This window comes from Morus notabilis, unplaced genomic scaffold (genome assembly GCF_000414095.1).
Source record: "Morus notabilis unplaced genomic scaffold, ASM41409v2 Scaffold168, whole genome shotgun sequence".
In the NCBI taxonomy this organism is placed as follows: Eukaryota; Viridiplantae; Streptophyta; class Magnoliopsida; order Rosales; family Moraceae; genus Morus; species Morus notabilis.
The window spans coordinates 350,455-366,961 of record NW_010367753.1 but is presented as its reverse complement, the minus strand read 5'-3'; the positions used below and the strand labels follow the sequence as shown (position 1 = coordinate 366,961).

The following is a 16,507-nucleotide window of genomic DNA, read 5'->3' as shown; positions in this document are numbered from 1 at the left end:
TTTTTGTTCAATGAATTCTACACACGTTAATTAGATTATCTTATACCAAGTCACTCTTTGAGTCTCATCACTTTCCAACTATAAATTATAACTATCTTATCTTTTTGCCCTTTTTCTCATTTCGTCAGTATTTGTGGGGAAATATGCTCTCATTGGTTGGAATGTCGAACACTCATAGAATATGCGTGCAAGTTAAGGAGTTTATGGGGAAGTCAATTTTATAGGCTGATCGCTTAATCCTCATCGTTTCAGCTGCCGATAGGCCAAAAATAAGTTGAAATGACAATTCTGCACCCTGGTGGTTAAATCTTATCAACAACCGTCCTCTGCCTCAGGTAACTTTCTCTCTTTTGGGGTCATTATAAAAATGACGTATTAGTAACATGTTTCAATCTCTCGATCTATGCTTTTTGTTTCTAAACGTTAAATCTGATCAAAATCAAATCAAAATGAAAGAACAGAAAAAAAGTGTGTGTGCAGACTTGACACAATATAATTCACATCAACCCTTAAATCTTTGATGTTAAAACATTCATCAATCATGCAGAAAACTTGTTATGGGAAATCTTATAATGCTTTGACTGGAGGAAAAAGTTGAAATGGGAGTGTTTTTCCATTTGGATTGTCAGAGGAGGGAAGAAGAGCATTGTTGTCTTTCATGCAATAACTATTCAAGAAGTATGAGTGATATCACCTTATTTTTTATGTCAAGCTAAAAGAAACTTGAATGTGAAGAAGATGCCATAATATCGCAATCAACTTGATTAATATTTGTCACCGAAACGAAAGGGAACGAGTTAAAACACAACAAACACATGAATGCATTGGACGCGTATGCGCCAACATGGCAATGCTGTCATTGATAGAAATCTTTAATCAGAGACTACAACATTGTTATTCGAAGACAATTTTCAGTCATCACGTGTTTTATGAAATATTATGGGAAGCAATTCCATGATGTCAGGACCTATGCAGACATTTTATTTAAGAAAACCATCTCTAACATCATAAATGAAATGCTTTGATATTGCTCAAGAACACCACTGCCAAAACTATCTCTAACATCACAAATGAAATGCTTGGTATATTGTTCACAAACATCACTGACCGAGTGACCAGCTCACCAATGTCAGACACAGCTCAGAAAAATGGAGTGAACCCCCACATGTGGGCTAAGTTGACCTGGGCATAATTGAGCTGAATGAAACTTTTTTTTTTTTTTCACTATGGAGAATTTTGTGGTAAGAAACAAAAAAATAAAAATAAAAAAAGTAAAGATTTGAAACAAATTATGGCAACTGATTTGCAGAACTTACTAATCCATAGTGTGGTGAACCAAAAAAGCAATTTATGCCACATTCTAACGTTCCTCCACTGGAAATCCTTATAGAGACGATTCACAAAAGAAACAAAGTTTCATGATACATACAAGTAATTAAAGACTGACCATACCTCCGTCAAACCAAATTCATAAGTGTAAGCACCATCATGTCAAAAGTCGGATCTTTTTTTTTTTTTTTTTTCTCTTTTTGGTTACCTCTAGAAACATGAATGGTAAAAGGAGCCAACTATACTAACCAGATCTTCGAATCGGACAGCCTGCTCAAATACCCCTTCGTTCTATTCGAAAGAATCAAATATATACAATCCAGTACATGATCAAGATGGGGCTGCGTGTGCCCAAACAGTGGCATATCCTTCAATCCATGACTTGATCACCTGAGAAACCAAAATATGGAGGGTCAGCAACCAAGCAAACCAAATAAGAACTAGCTTAACATCTCATGCGCTGTCAGGTAGCATATTCATACCAATTGCAGCACATGAATTTGCTGTCAGATGGGAATCTCCAGCATCCTACCCAGAAGGTGCACGTGCGATTATTTTGGAGGAGACGAGCACTGGTTCGTTACTAGCAGCTTTCTTTGCAGCAATCTCTTCCAAGCGTTTCCACGTCATTTCACGTTTCGCGTTAATCTCCTTCTCTTGTGCTTCATCTTCCTGAAACTTGAGCAAGCACTCCTCGAAAAGCTCGGGATCTACATCAGAGAATATCTTGCGGACGTTCAATGTCAGGCTATGTACAGCCTGGTTCCAGTGACTTCTGGTATTTCTCTCCAATGCAGGGAAAATAATTGGCAGAATAACTTTGCGGTTCTGTTTTATCAGGTTCTCAATGTGATCATTGTTCCACAAGAACAAAGCTCTCTCTGCCACCTACAAATTAAGGAATTAACTCCCACCACCTTCAATTTAAAACGTATTTTGAGAATTAACATTTAACAGTAAACATGAGATTCAACGAGGATGTTGAATTCTCAGATAAGCACAAAAGACCAAGGATAAGTAAGTCGAGCCGTTTACATCCAGATCATAAATGTTTAAAATACATATTGTGCAAGGATACAATTGCTTTTGCTAATCTGAATTGAAGGGTAAACAAAACAAGTCCAATTCCAGCATGATATCCATAGTTAGTGCAGTTAATATCACTATTTTGGTTTTTCTTTCACTACTGATTTTATACAGTTGAGTGAAACTTCTTCAAAGCAGTTTCCTTATAGAGTCTACAAAACTAAATTTACACACACTTTCTTTGAAATTCAAAAAGCTCTACTATTTTTCACCAAAACCATGACGCTGCAGACTGCAGTTGTAAAAGTGCAACTAAACTAGTCAGACAGAGGCTTCAAGATTTTCCACCATGGAGATGGGAAATTATCACAAAATCAAATAAGAGAGGAAAATAGCAAGTAAAAAGCTGATGAAAAAACTGACAAAATTACCCACCTGAAAATGAGAACTGCTCAAGCAACGAGCAATCTGGCGAAACAAAGGTACCATACAGCGCTGAAATTCTGCAGGCTGAGTTGCTTCTAGAACTTCCTCCAGCTCACCTAAGAACATGACCTCCTTCGAACTATTCGTAATGGGCCAATATTTTAGTAGACCCCGAATGATTGTATCAGCAAGTTTGCAGTCTTTCTCCACAAATTGTGTGATGCAGTAAGATAACTGCTGGTGGTACATTGGTATGCATTTTGGCTTATGAAGAGGTATAAGAGCCCGAACAAGAAAGAGCTTATGTTCTTCTTTCAATGGCAGAGCAAATCCATTGATGATACTTCCCAAAATCTCTAATAGCTCAGCAATCCCATTGTGCTTCTCAGTCTCAAAAATAAAACGATAAAAGATATAGTTGATTGCTTTTCTGATAAATGGTCTGTGCACCATAAATTTTCCATAGATGCGGTGAAGAACAGTTTTCAAGTAATCCCTCTCTCTGGGGTCCTCTGAATCGAAAAGATCTAACAACTTGAGAACAAAAGAGTGGTCAATGTACCTCTTAGCCAACTTCGCATCTGTCTCGGGGGAGGCCACAAATCTCAGAAAGAATTCATACACAACTTGCAAGTGTGGCCAAGCAGGGTCCATTGAAGGCTCCTCATCTTCGACGTCAAAGGTTTCTAGAGCTTTGTTTTCACGGGGCGGAGAAGTAAGTGTTCTGAACAAATTTGCAGACACCATTTTCACTATTTCTTGCAAGACAGCTTCCGGGAATTTCCCATTTGCAGAGGCAATGTAGTCCACGAGCTCAACCAGGGTCTGCCGCTTGATGTCCTTCTCTTTGAGGTTCTTTACCGGATCGGTGAAGTCGAACAAGACGCAACATAAGTTCAGCTTTTTGATAAATAAGTTCTGCTTCTCCGAATTCGGGACATCTCTAAAACTAGGCAATGCCTCATACGAAGAAGCCAGTGTGTTCCCATTAAGCTTTGAGTTCACAGCCTGGTTAAGCTTATTCCCATAATTAACTCCTAAACTTGAAGTGGAATTAAGACCCGATAGAGATGGCCCACCCGGGTTCCCATGTCTGTTGCTCGCTAAATCACCACTTCTTGAATTGTTGTTGGCATTTGAAGAAGAGGTTGAGGTTCCTCCTCCTTCACGATTTTCAGCCGACTTAGAGGGCTTCTTTGGGAGCTTGTTAAGTAGCTGTTTGATCATAACTTAAAACTGACAAAGAAAAGGAATCTCCTTCTTCTCCTAATAATCCACTACTTACCCAAAGAAACTTCTTCTAAAGCATCAATGATAGACCAAAATCCAGACTCATTAAACAAAGCCCATGTTAGCTTAGCAGATTGTTAAAGAAAGTTACCACCTTTCAGCTTCTTATCCTCTTCACCATCTTCACTCAACGAAAAGCAAATGTCTCAGTTCAACTGGGAAAATCTGAGATAACAGGAAAACATAATCCAAATGGTGAGAAATCTAGCGAACAAAAACTCACTATGAAGCCCAAAATTGAACGGGAAAACTTTTTTTCCCCCAACTACTAATCAACAAATTAGCATTAAAAAAAAAAAAAACCGTAGCTTGCTTTCTCTTTTCCCTTTTTATCAAGAAAGGTAACAGTAAACTTTAACTTTTTAGAACAAAATTCTTGACATTTTGACTTATATAGAAAAAACCCAGTTGAACAAGAGAATCCCCAAACCAACGAAACCAGCAATTTTCCAAATTTATGCTTTAAAGATCAATCTTTCCAACCTTTGACTTCTGTTTAATAATCGAAAAAAAAAACGAGCATAAAAAATTTTCATCTCCCCTTCTCTCTCTCTCTCTCCCAACTTTTCCCTGATACAGCAAACGACAAGATTAAATAGATTCTGGGTTGGATCGAAAGATTACAAGATCTGGGTACGATCTAGAAATCCCAGATAGCATTTTCCATTAACAGTGACATGCAAAAATTTTAACAAGAAAAAAGAACATCAAGTTTGACATTTTGCGAACAGATACAGAACGAAAAAGACTGGTTTTAAAGCATGTAATTTAAGGAGCAAAACGAACAGAATTTAATTTAAATTTCAAAAAAGAAAATAAATACTTACATGAAAAGTCTCGGCCTCTCAAGATTGAAATCCAAGTAATAAGAAGAAGAAGAAGAAGAAGAAGAAGAAGAAGAAAGAAAGAAAGAAAAGGTGGGTGTTGAAGAACAGCAAACCGTAGCTGTTGTTGTTGATGATTGTGTTGGTATTTTATTTTAAGTTTTGTAAGCCAAAAATTAATTATTTTTATTATGTATATCCTTTTTATCATATTTTCTTTCTTAACTTTTCCTTCTTTATTTTTTTTTTTTCAGGATGACTTTCCCTTCTTTACCCTTTTTTTAAAAATAAACAAATAAAAAAAACTCACAGGAAATTCGATTTTCAACCCTGAAAAACTGCTTCTTATTTTTGCGATACACGAGATTACAAAAGTACCCTTTTAGGTTCCTTCTTTTCTAACTGCCGTTCTAGGATGATCATCAAATGGAAGGGTAGAAATATAAATTTCCTGATAAACCACGCGCCACTAGTGATCGTGGGTCTCATTCGATCACTGAGGAAGGTTTTCCCGTCCTCTCTGATTTTGGGCCGAAAGAGTACGAAGTTCAAATCCTCTTTAAGCATAATTTTCTCCTGTATTTCAATATCAAGCACGCGCTTTTGATACGCGTGGATGCACATTTTGGTTCAAAAATTGAAGACTTATTTTAATTAGTCTATTGTCGTTTTTGTTTTTTCGTTCCTTTTTTTTTTTGGTTTGAATTGTTCCAACATTATTGTCATTTGGAAGTTTTAATTATGCTTGGTTATTTTAGGAAAATAATTGGTTTTGATTGTTTTGTCTTTTGAGGAAGTGAGATTACTTACCTTAAAATCAAACATGAAATTATCACTAGACGATGTCTATAATCACATTTTATAATTATTATTGATATTTATCGTTACCAAAAAAAAAAAAATTATCAACAAAATGACCGAGGATCTTCTTTCAGAGGTGGGAGATTAAAGATCCGTAATAGGACAGGATTAAGTGTAAAAAATATGATACAGGGGAGGGGAAAAAGAGGATGAAGAGATAATTAGTGATTCTATTATAAACACCCCATAAATACCGATAATATCAATCAATTTTGCAATCAACGTTTCCTTGCAAGAACTGTGGCTAATGATGCCTGCTCCAGTGGAATTGTCAAAGTTCGAACTAGTTTACACTAGCGTAAAATAATACAAAAGAGAACTAATTAATTTAAAACATAATTTTTTTTTCACATTTTTTTAGTCTGAATCTGTGATTATTGAAAAGAGAGCTAGTTTCTTTCTCTGGTCATATTTTCCATGGATTTTTATTGTAGTACAGAATTTGGAGAGAATTGTTACATGAATTATTTGTGCACATATATATTTACGAAATTTTTGTTAAATTTTTATGTTATTTTTTATCAGATGCGACATGACGGTTAAAACTAATGTAGTGCAAAATATGATTTTTTTTTTTTCATATTTTCTCATAAAATCCTCATAAAAACGTGTTTTCCTTTATTTTTCCATGATTCATCACAGTGGAATGTGCGTGCCGTGTGGTAGAATCTAGGTGGATGACATTGAAAGGCGAAGATCAATTCCCCTAATTCTAGGCACAAAAGTGTTCTTCAAGCAAATGGAGAAATATTTGTGGGTCTCTGCCTGAAAACCTTTTCTTTTTTTTTTTTTTTCTTTTTCGTTGTAGTGCCTGAAAATCATTCATGCTAGGAATCTGCCCTTGAGCACATACGTTTAAAAAAACAATACAAAAAAAAAAAAAAAAAAAAAAAAAAAAAAAAAAAAAAACCATTGCAATGATTAAATCCAAGAGACATCTAGCTGAGCTCTTTGTGTTAAAGTTGGTGAATGATAAAAAATGATGAGATCCACTCACCACCACTAGATGCCTCGTATCAAAGTCAAATCACTGATGGCCGCCAGTACCCAGAAGTAGTGTCAAACCATCGTATTTTGACAGAATTAGACGACCAATTCTAGTGCTATTAATTGGTCAAAGTAGGCACACTTCTCATTAGGAAATACCAAAGAGCGTTAGTTTATTTTGTTAATTTAAATTTTTAATTTGAGTTAAAATATAATTTTATATGTAAATTTTTTATTATAATAAAAAAGTTAAATTTAATTATTTTTAAGAATTTTTTATTATAATAAAACTCAAATCGATAAAATAAATAAAATTTTAAAATCTTTAAGAGTTATCTAACAGATGACGGATGCCTTCGTGATGGACATTCATGTAAATATATATATATATAGGGATATTACATTTTTATACCTTATGTTTTAAATTTATTTAAAATCTACACATTTAGTCTTTTATCTCATTAAATATATATATATATTAGATTTAATATACAAATTTATTTATTATCTCAGTCAATAATTGATTTTGATCTTTAAAATGACCAAACTATCCTTAAGAAAAAGAGAGAAAATAAAACAAACTTGCTAATATTACAAAAATTAAAAATTAAAAACACAAAAAAAAAACCATTTTAATGGTATTTTGTATATTTTTATGTTTAAAACTGTAAGTTTAAAGTTTTTTTAGTTTTTTTTTTCATTTTCATTTAAGGGTACTTTAGGTATTTTATGCTTAAAATCGAGAATTGGCTGTGAAAAATATATAAATTTGAGTATTAAATATAATTTGAAAGTATATATTTGATGATATCAAAAACTGAAGATATAATTTTTGAATAAACTAAAAACACATGTATAAAAATGTAAATATCCCTATAATATATATATATATATATCTCTAATCTAACAATATATAAAAGTCAAAAGCTCTTTTTTATGGGTCTATCACGTGATAGTCTCTTCAATTATATTCTTTTTATTTTTTTTGAATTTTTTATATTTTAATTTTTTGTGTGTTTTTTAAAATATAATGTTCCTCACTCTTACTCTTATAAGAGTAATTTTTTACATGTGTTTTTATTTTTTTATTGGTTAAAATATATTTTTTTAAATGTGTGCCTACTTAATTTTTGCGTTAATTGTTATCTTTACACATATTTCTTTTTAAAATAAATTTAAAAATCCTTAAATAGTTATATAAATACATTTCTCATTATTCAATAAACAATAAAACAATAAACTGTTAAAACTACAATAAACTTTAACACTACAAGCACATTACAAAACTAATATATATATATATATATATATATATAAAGTTCTAACAGTCGCTTCTACAAATCATACCAAAGCCGTTGGTCTGCTAAGTTGATTGAAATCATACCAAAGCCATTGGTTTTTGCTATGTTCATTGAACAAAAACGGCTGTGGTGCTGAACATGTTGTCTACCTTTTATTAATGTTAGTGTTTAATGGCAGTGCGGGTACCCAAGTATTTTTCACTACCTTTCCCTCTTGAAATAGGAAAGCTGTCACTCCTCTTAGGTTATATAGGCTGGTATGGTTGACCGATTCACTCATGCAATTAAAGACAAACTTATACTTGTTGCTGATGAAAGGCTAACAACTTGTTAATTTTTTTTAAATTTATTTTTTTGATAATTGAGGTTAAAAGGGTAATTTGAAAGATCTTGTTTTCATAACTGAGGTTGCACCAATCAACCGAATAAATATACTAATCCAAACGTACAAACACCAATTTCTCATTACTCCGAATCAGCAAAAGACGTTTCAGATAGATACATCATACATGTAATACACAATTATCAGTATTTTGTAAAATCAGTCCAATAACAACAAGGTAAAAGAGAAAAAGGAGCCCACCTGAACCCATCAGGCTAAGAAATTGCAAATTCTCTTTTTCAATTTATAAGGAGTTGCACATAGCATTTTCCTCAAAGGACAACTTTGAGGGAAAAAATCTCAAGAATTTTTCTGCCTACCACGTTCATCTGGTTGGGGATTTGGATTTTGGATTCCAAGGCTTCAGTCTGACTAGCAATGTAACATACTTTGAGTTTCCGCATGGCTATGAAGCATCTGTAAACGTACAGATAGTCTGTTCATATTTCCTCCCGTCAACCATGCACAACGACCAAAAATGTACAGTATATCAAGAGGAACAGAGAGAGAGCTATATGCACTGTCATATGAGAGAAATACGCGTGACGATGAATATTTAGAGTGACGGCAACCAAAATTATCACGTTGACGGTGAGTCAGTGACCAGATCATCTCTTCCACAAGCTTCCTCAAAAGATTTTCATTTCAATGCTCCATCAAGGCCGTTTCAGTTTCTGAGAGTGGAGCTGCAAAACAATCCAATGAACTTTCAATAAAGGGAGAGGGTATCAGGACAAATGGCAAAAGGTGATGATTATATAGTCATTTGGAGCTCTCATTGTCCTCTTATGGCGAACAAGAATTTAGCCAAATAGATGACATTATTAGGAGCCTAATTAAGTAATGGTGGACGGTAGAGCTTCTATCTTTATTATTCCAAGTTCTTGATATGGATGTAGATGGTTATGAAAGAAACTGAAGAATATCAAAGACAAGGAAAACCTAGCTGCGGATATAACTAAGTTATAACATATATAAACAAAGAGCTACTGAAGCCATACAGAAACAAAATTAAGAACTCCAATATTTCCAAGAAAATGAAGCTTTCTAACAGATAAAAATGAAAACTTAACGGAAGGAAGTCCACAAGTTTGTGGACAAAGCGGCATACCAAGCAAGTCTTCATAAGAATCTGCCAACAGTGAGGAATCCATTAGCAGAGGAGGTGAAAAGACCTGATCCTGAGCTTCGTCAATGTCATAAAATAATCTTTGTCCATCAGAGGCAGAACCATTTGAGCCAGAAACCGAGAGGAATCCATTTACTCGGTCATAATCACGAAAAGAATCCAGACCATTCAACATGTCAGAAAAATCATCATACTTGCTTTCACTATGACCATCAGAGACATGATTTTTGAGCAAGGAAGAATCTGTCTGAGATGCAAACAACCTTTTACCCCTCATTGAAGGCCCCTTGGATTCAGGGCCAAGACGGGAAAAACCAGATCCTGAAAGGGGTAAAAAGAAGTGTTCGGAGCTTTCTTCTGAATGACTATCTCGTGATGGCTCTAAACTGAAAGATTTTGTTGACAAAGCAGCTTCTCTAACAGATCTCTTTAAATTATGAACGTATGTAATATCACTATCTGCAAAACATGAAAAAGAAAAGAAAATTAAAAAACTTCCACATAGCTGTTGAAGCATCAATTGTTTTCTACAGAAGATATTCCTCAGCAGCAAGTCATCAATCATTTTGTACATGAAAAGGAAAGTGAAGGGCAAAGCTACAGTGGAAAACCTTGTGGTAGATTATCTTCGTGATTGCTTGGCAAAGGCTGTTCCACAGATTTCCTTTCTGCCGGGTTTTCTACATGGTTGTTTTGAGGAGCTGAAGTGTAACGCTTCTGCATGTTTCCACCCTTTCCAGAAGAATTTGGCGTCAAAGTAAATAATTGTGGGAGCTTTAACGCAGGAGAACTGGCTGAAACCTTGTCAAGCTGAATGGTAGACATTTTTGAAGTGACCTCAGCAGTATCATCCGTACCACTTTCCTGCATAAATTAAGATTTTTTAAAAAGAAAAGATAGCAAGTAACATATCATATGAAACACAACCAGACATTGCTATACACATCATTGTAGGTAGATATTTTGCATGGAATAATAGCGAGCAAATTACCAATGTCCTCCCACTGCTTTGCGCTTGAATAGGTGAGGTTGAACGACCAGGACGTTTAACCACTGGAGGAAGATTGGAGTAAATACTATTTACTTTCTCTGTACAATCTGATATTGAGTTCTGAATTGCTGGAGCAACTTCTTTTAGCTGGTTGATTAGTACCTATAGAATTATAAAAGTAGGAAAACTTTTCAGCACCACAAAAAGAAATTGTGCAAGAAACAACAAATATATTAAGCACGTGTTTGAACAAAAAGAAACAAGCAAACGGAAAGCATATGGAGAAAAAAATGTCTCACTTCCCATTTCTGCCCATACAATTTCCATTCAGTACTAAAAGAAATAATACCTCTACCACCCACATCAAAACAAATTAATGGAACAGAACACCTAGCATTAACACTAGAGATGAATTAATACCCCCAGCAAAACCAAAAATATAAAAATGTAATGCTAAAGAGATTTGACGACCAAACATCAAGTGGAAAGTGGATAGATGAATTGCTCAAAGTTATACTCAAATGAGGAGAGATTGAGCCCTGATGGTAGCTGCGAGAAGCATTACCTGAAAGCTAGCAAAGTGTTGCTGATGTTCTGCAAGCGTAACAGCTAAAGATTCAGCATGGCCACTCGAACCACCATCATGCGCAGTTCGTAAGATTTCTGGACCTTCTCCATCATTAGCTTTTGCCTAAAAAATTATCATTCCATATCCCGTTGTACCATGTCAGAGGAAACAACCAAAATTGATACACCAGTTTATAAAACCATTTACTGTAGATACTAGATACACCAATGTAAGATTTCAATGTCAAAAATTATTTACGGAATACTCATGGATATTTGTGGAATACTCATGAACTATTGAACAACTAAAGAACCATTTTTTTCTACCAAAAAAAAAAACTAAAATACCATTATGAAAACAGCATACCAAATAGAGTGACTGTTTATGAATACGCTGTAAAGCATGTGTCCAGCGCCTGATAATTTCTGCCACATCTACAGTTGCATGGACCCTTCCACTTCTTTCGTCTGCTCGAGAAAGTGTTTCCTCATTTACCTGTGTAAGAGATGAATCCAAACTGTTTTTCATCTTTTCCCCGTTCATATTGATATATGACCCATCAATTTGATCTTTGTCTTCCAGATGTGATGGAGTGTGATCACCGGACTGGACAGTTGAGGCATCTGCATAAGGAACCTGAGAACTTTGATCCATAGCTGCAAGTAAAGAAGATCCGGATATGCGATACCTAAAAATGAAGATTGTGAATATGAAAGGTAACTTGGCGTTGACATCAGCAGAAATCCATAACACAAGGGACTGGCATTTACCTATGCTCCCGATGAGCTATTAAGTCCTCAATAGGGCCAGAAGCAAGAACCTCATGTTGATCTGCATGTGATAGTAATATTCATTGAGGTTACGCACTGAATCTGAATATAATAACTTATAAAAAAGTGATTGAGATAAGCAGTGAATTTGAGTGAATGCTCTGAAAGCTATACAGGACTCATCAAGGAGTAGATTAGCAAAGGATCCATCTGCTGAAGCAAGAAGGTGAGCCGCTTACAAGTTACACTTTACATGAAGCTAAAAATCATATGTTTAGCAAGTCTTTTTTCCAATGCTTTTTGTTTTTCGTTTTGCCTCTGTGTTTTTTATCCCATACCAGGTAAGTAACACCAACACAAAAAATCTAGATGATAACATAGTATGACAAAATCCATACTGAAAAAGTTACTCGTTCAGTCATTCTTTTGAACTTGTATAAAATTAAGCGTAAATTGCAATTCAAAGAGTTTAAGAATAAAGGTCAGTTAAGACTTAAGTGACAATTCACATACTATAGAAAACTAGGATAGTAAGCACGAAATGTGGAAACTTACTTTTGCGGGATAATATAGACTCCCACAAACGAGTAGCTTTTGATACTAAATGAGAATTCTGACTTGAACTAGAAACAAGGTCATCCCAATGTTCTCCTTCCAACTTCACTTTGTTTCTCAAATCATGTAATTTTTCAAGCTCCTGCTGCAAATAAGCCTAAGATCGAAGTTCCCAAAGAAAATAAGAATAAAACTTGTTTCATTCCCTGAGAAGCATATAATAAGAATAAGCTCATATGAATCTGAAGGGACACCATCCTTACCTCTTCAGCACAAAGACCTCGAAACTCTGCAGTCATTTCATGAGCCAAATTTGACCACATAGCCTGCTGTTGTACTGCTGTTTCTGCATTCTTAAGAAACCTCCTTCGTTCAAGGGCAATTCTAGCCTGTTTGAAGGGGAAAAAAAAGGCTCATATCAGTGAATAAGATCAAGTGAAGTACTTTCAAAAGAGAAACTAAATAGAAAAGGTGAATATCTAAACAGATGGGAATAGAGAACAAAAAGCCATCTGAAATGTCTAGAAATGTTCTTCAATTATTTCCACCAACATCAGTATCAAACAACATGCAAGCAAATATACAGAAAGTCAAATAGCCGATGTGGACTACAATGTTAAAATATCAGCACAACATTGTGCTGATTGTAATTGAATGGTCAAATAGTAAATCACCTTCAAAGCATATTTATCTCAGCCGAAGTTTTACCCAAAAGGAACCTAAAGTCTAACAAAAAAAAGCTCAAGAAAGAGACCCCCCACCCCAAGAGTAGGAACACAAAATTAACAAGCTAGTACTGATTTTCAATCCAAATAATATCTGTATTGCATTTTTACTTTTGTTAAACGCCTCAAAAATCCATGTTAGACGCCAAAGCTAGCGTGCATAAGGCCAAAATTGTATGTCAAATGGTGACCGGATATAGCATACATTTAGAAATTTTTTGCGTGGATAAAAACAACTGGACACTTTTAACTACCTTAGTTACAGGGAGTAGCGTAGCTGCATGGGAAAAGGCAACATCTGTCAATGGAGCTGGAAGTGGATTAGAAACCACATCAGCCGCAAAGGTTCTTCTGTGGACCTCTCTCAAAGCATGCAAAGAAAGTTGCCACAAGAGTTCCACAAATCTGCAGTCAAACAATTACCATCATCATCACATAAGTTGAAGGACGTATTTTCAGTCCAAGTTCACTGTCTTCATAAACAAACAAACAAAAAAGTCGTGAACATGCTTAAACATTAATTTTTTTTTTTTTTTTTTCAAAATGTGACAATTTCCAATAATATCAATTGGCTGAAAGAAAGAACTTCCTAACTGTACTTCAAAATCCACATCGTCTATGCATTTTTGGGCAGCCCATTCACCAATCACCATTTCCTCACTCAAGAGTCAAGACACGAGAGACTTCTCTCTTCTTGCTACATTAACAGCAAACTCCAGTCAACTGAGCCTAAAAAACTATTAGCAGGTACCCAAACGACTAAAGCAATCAACCTACCATGTGACAATTGTATTTTCCTCAAGTTTCTCATCAACCAAAGCCACTTCTAAACCAAAAAAACACTGAGAACCATAAAGAAATAGTATCAGGACCAACTAACCTAGGTCCACAGCACGTAGCAAGGGATGAAACCCTCGAATTGCTTCTCGGAAGCGCCCCTTGCGTTTCAAGCTCGCTAATAATCCCTTGCACGACCTAATTAACAAAATTCCACCATAAAAAGTTGATGAAGAACACCTCATTCCACAACCGCAATCCGTTAAATTCACTGACGATGAAAACAAACAAACATATATATATATATATATATAAGAAGATAATCAAATTATACCTTTCTGAAATCGCGTGATTGCGCCGAATCGAAGATTGGCCAAACCTTATCGAAATCCTGGAAGATCGAGGACGTTAGGGAAACAAAACGAATCAGATCAAAGCAGAACGAAGGCTCAAAAAGAGATAATGTTGGAAAACCAGAGAAAGTGGAATAGGGATTAGCGTTTACTTTGGCGGATTGAATTGGTCCTCTGAGGGAGGAGAGGATGAAGTAGAGGAGCTGTTCTCCCAACTTAGGGTTCGAGTGACGGAAAAGGCCAACGCGAGGGGTTCCGTTGGCGCCTCCGACGCCGATGACGGCCGGATCCAGCCCTAACAGCAAGCAGTTAGTGTACATTGCACTCTCGAGCTCTATCTCTCTCTCCTTCTCTCTGTCCATCGTCATCACCACCCGGAAAACCCTCTCCTCTTTCTCCCTCTAAGAAAACTGCTCTATTGGTCCTCCAATGGCGTCTCTCTCTCTCCTCTTTCTCTCTTCTCGTTCTCTCTCCTCCTTTCTCTTTCTTTGCTTTGCTTCTCTCTGTGATAGTCTGATTCCGGTTGTTCGTTTTGTTTTTCCTTTTTTCCCAAAAAAATATTTCGGTTTTTCATCAAGATGTTATTCTCTTTTTTAAATACAGGTCCTTTAGAAATCTTTGAAATTATGAAACGGGCTTAAATTTGAACGATTTGGGATTGGTTTCAAAAAGTTTGAAATTTACGAGGACCTTTTGGTTAAATTTTGCGTTTAACTTCTTTGGTGGGGCCGGGGGGGATGATGATGAAGGAATCACAGGCCGATTGAAGATTTTGAAAGGGTAGAGATAACGGGACGACGCTAACGTGCGCCCCGTTTCTTGTCGCCGGCCGCGTTGCCCATTTTTTAAGAGAAGAAAATGCTTTTTTTTTGTCAAAACGAAGAAAATATTTATTCAACAACCAAAAGAAAAATATTGGAGAATTTTTGAATTTTTTTTAATTGAATACCACAAATTGATATAAATAAAGATAATAAAAATAGATACAAATAACTTTTTTTCAAAATTAAAAAATATTTTGGAATTCTTTAATGGGATACCAAAAATTAAGAAAAAGGAAGTAAATATAATTTTTTTGCAAAATATAAATAAAATGGTAATAGTTTAAATAACAAATTTAGTAAATATAATACATTTGATAAATTTGTTTTAGATAGTAAGCTTTTAAATTAACTTCCGTTCAATTTGTATATTTTTGTGTGATTAACGATTCAATGTGGATGATATCGATCAGGTGGTTTTTTATGCTCTAATCTAGAATCGTCATCATAATAATAAAAACTATAAATAAGTATTTTCTAAATAATAATAATATTAATAATAATGAGAATTTATAACATCTAAAGACATGGGTGTTTCTTCTTACTTATCAAAAAATTTTCTTTAAATTCACAATAAATAAGAATAATATGTTAGAGGTTTGTGGACGTTTAGTTTATGAATTTAGAATTATGATTCAGAATCATTATCGGTTTACGTGTATTTTTTATGATAAAAAATACTGTAACGAACCACGAACTATTATTCGAATGATTATACGAATCCACTTTCAAATGGTTAAAAATGTGATTTATAAGTTGTAACCTCGTGAAAGACCATGCTCAAATTATTAAGGTGCGTGTATCTATTAGAATTTGAATTTGTATGATTTTAATTTTTGTTAATAAAAACGGAAACTAAAAATCTCACACAATATAATAATTAAAAAAGAAAAAAGAAACTTATGAAGTCATCATACTCTGCAAAATTAGTTTAAATACGCATTTTATTCTACTTAAAAATGCACTAGACTCTTGATACCTTAGATCAAGCAGATAATTTTGCCGGGGAAAGAGAGGGAGTTTGGCTAGTTGGTCAACGAGGATGTAATTTAGGCACAATATGTGATAATGTGATGCTTGAAATGGCAGTGACTTAACTTTATTGGTTTTGCTTAGCGTAGGTGCCAAACCAAAACACCATCACTAAACAAAGCTTGGCTATATATATATATATATATATATTAATAAGAAAGCTTGGCTTTATATGATGATGCAAAAAAGGGAATGAGTATAGAGATGGGTATGTTTGTCCTCTATATATATACATACATATATATAATATATATTGTTAATAAGAAAGCTTGGCTTTATATGATGCAAAAACGGGAATGAGTAAAGAGATGGGTATGTTTGTCCTCTGTATTCCTTTCATAAAGAAAGGAAAAGTTTGGT

The 16,507-nt window shown here is 34.7% G+C and overlaps 2 protein-coding genes across 2 annotated transcripts; both read right to left on the bottom strand.

Annotated features, from left to right (window-relative positions):
* Positions 1 to 873: 873 nt before the first annotated feature.
* On the bottom strand, positions 874 to 5,022 carry LOC21400652 (serine/threonine protein phosphatase 2A 57 kDa regulatory subunit B' theta isoform). The gene is made up of 4 exons (XM_010113335.2): positions 4,899 to 5,022; positions 2,791 to 4,236; positions 1,812 to 2,217; positions 874 to 1,719 (listed from the first exon to the last, which is right to left on the bottom strand). Exons 2-3 carry the CDS (start codon positions 4,006 to 4,008, stop codon positions 1,858 to 1,860), a joined length of 1,578 nt encoding a protein of 525 aa, XP_010111637.1. The 5' UTR covers positions 4,009 to 4,236; positions 4,899 to 5,022; the 3' UTR covers positions 874 to 1,719; positions 1,812 to 1,857.
* Positions 5,023 to 8,518: 3,496 nt separating this feature from the next.
* On the bottom strand, positions 8,519 to 14,839 carry LOC21400651 (AUGMIN subunit 6). Its single transcript, XM_010113334.2, has 13 exons — positions 14,447 to 14,839; positions 14,276 to 14,332; positions 14,045 to 14,139; positions 13,419 to 13,569; positions 12,703 to 12,828; positions 12,440 to 12,596; positions 11,885 to 11,945; positions 11,481 to 11,802; positions 11,112 to 11,237; positions 10,547 to 10,708; positions 10,167 to 10,419; positions 9,538 to 10,014; positions 8,519 to 9,112 (listed from the first exon to the last, which is right to left on the bottom strand). Exons 1-13 carry the CDS (start codon positions 14,660 to 14,662, stop codon positions 9,072 to 9,074), a joined length of 2,244 nt encoding a protein of 747 aa, XP_010111636.1. The 5' UTR covers positions 14,663 to 14,839; the 3' UTR covers positions 8,519 to 9,071.
* Between the last annotated feature and the right edge of the window lie 1,668 nt (positions 14,840 to 16,507).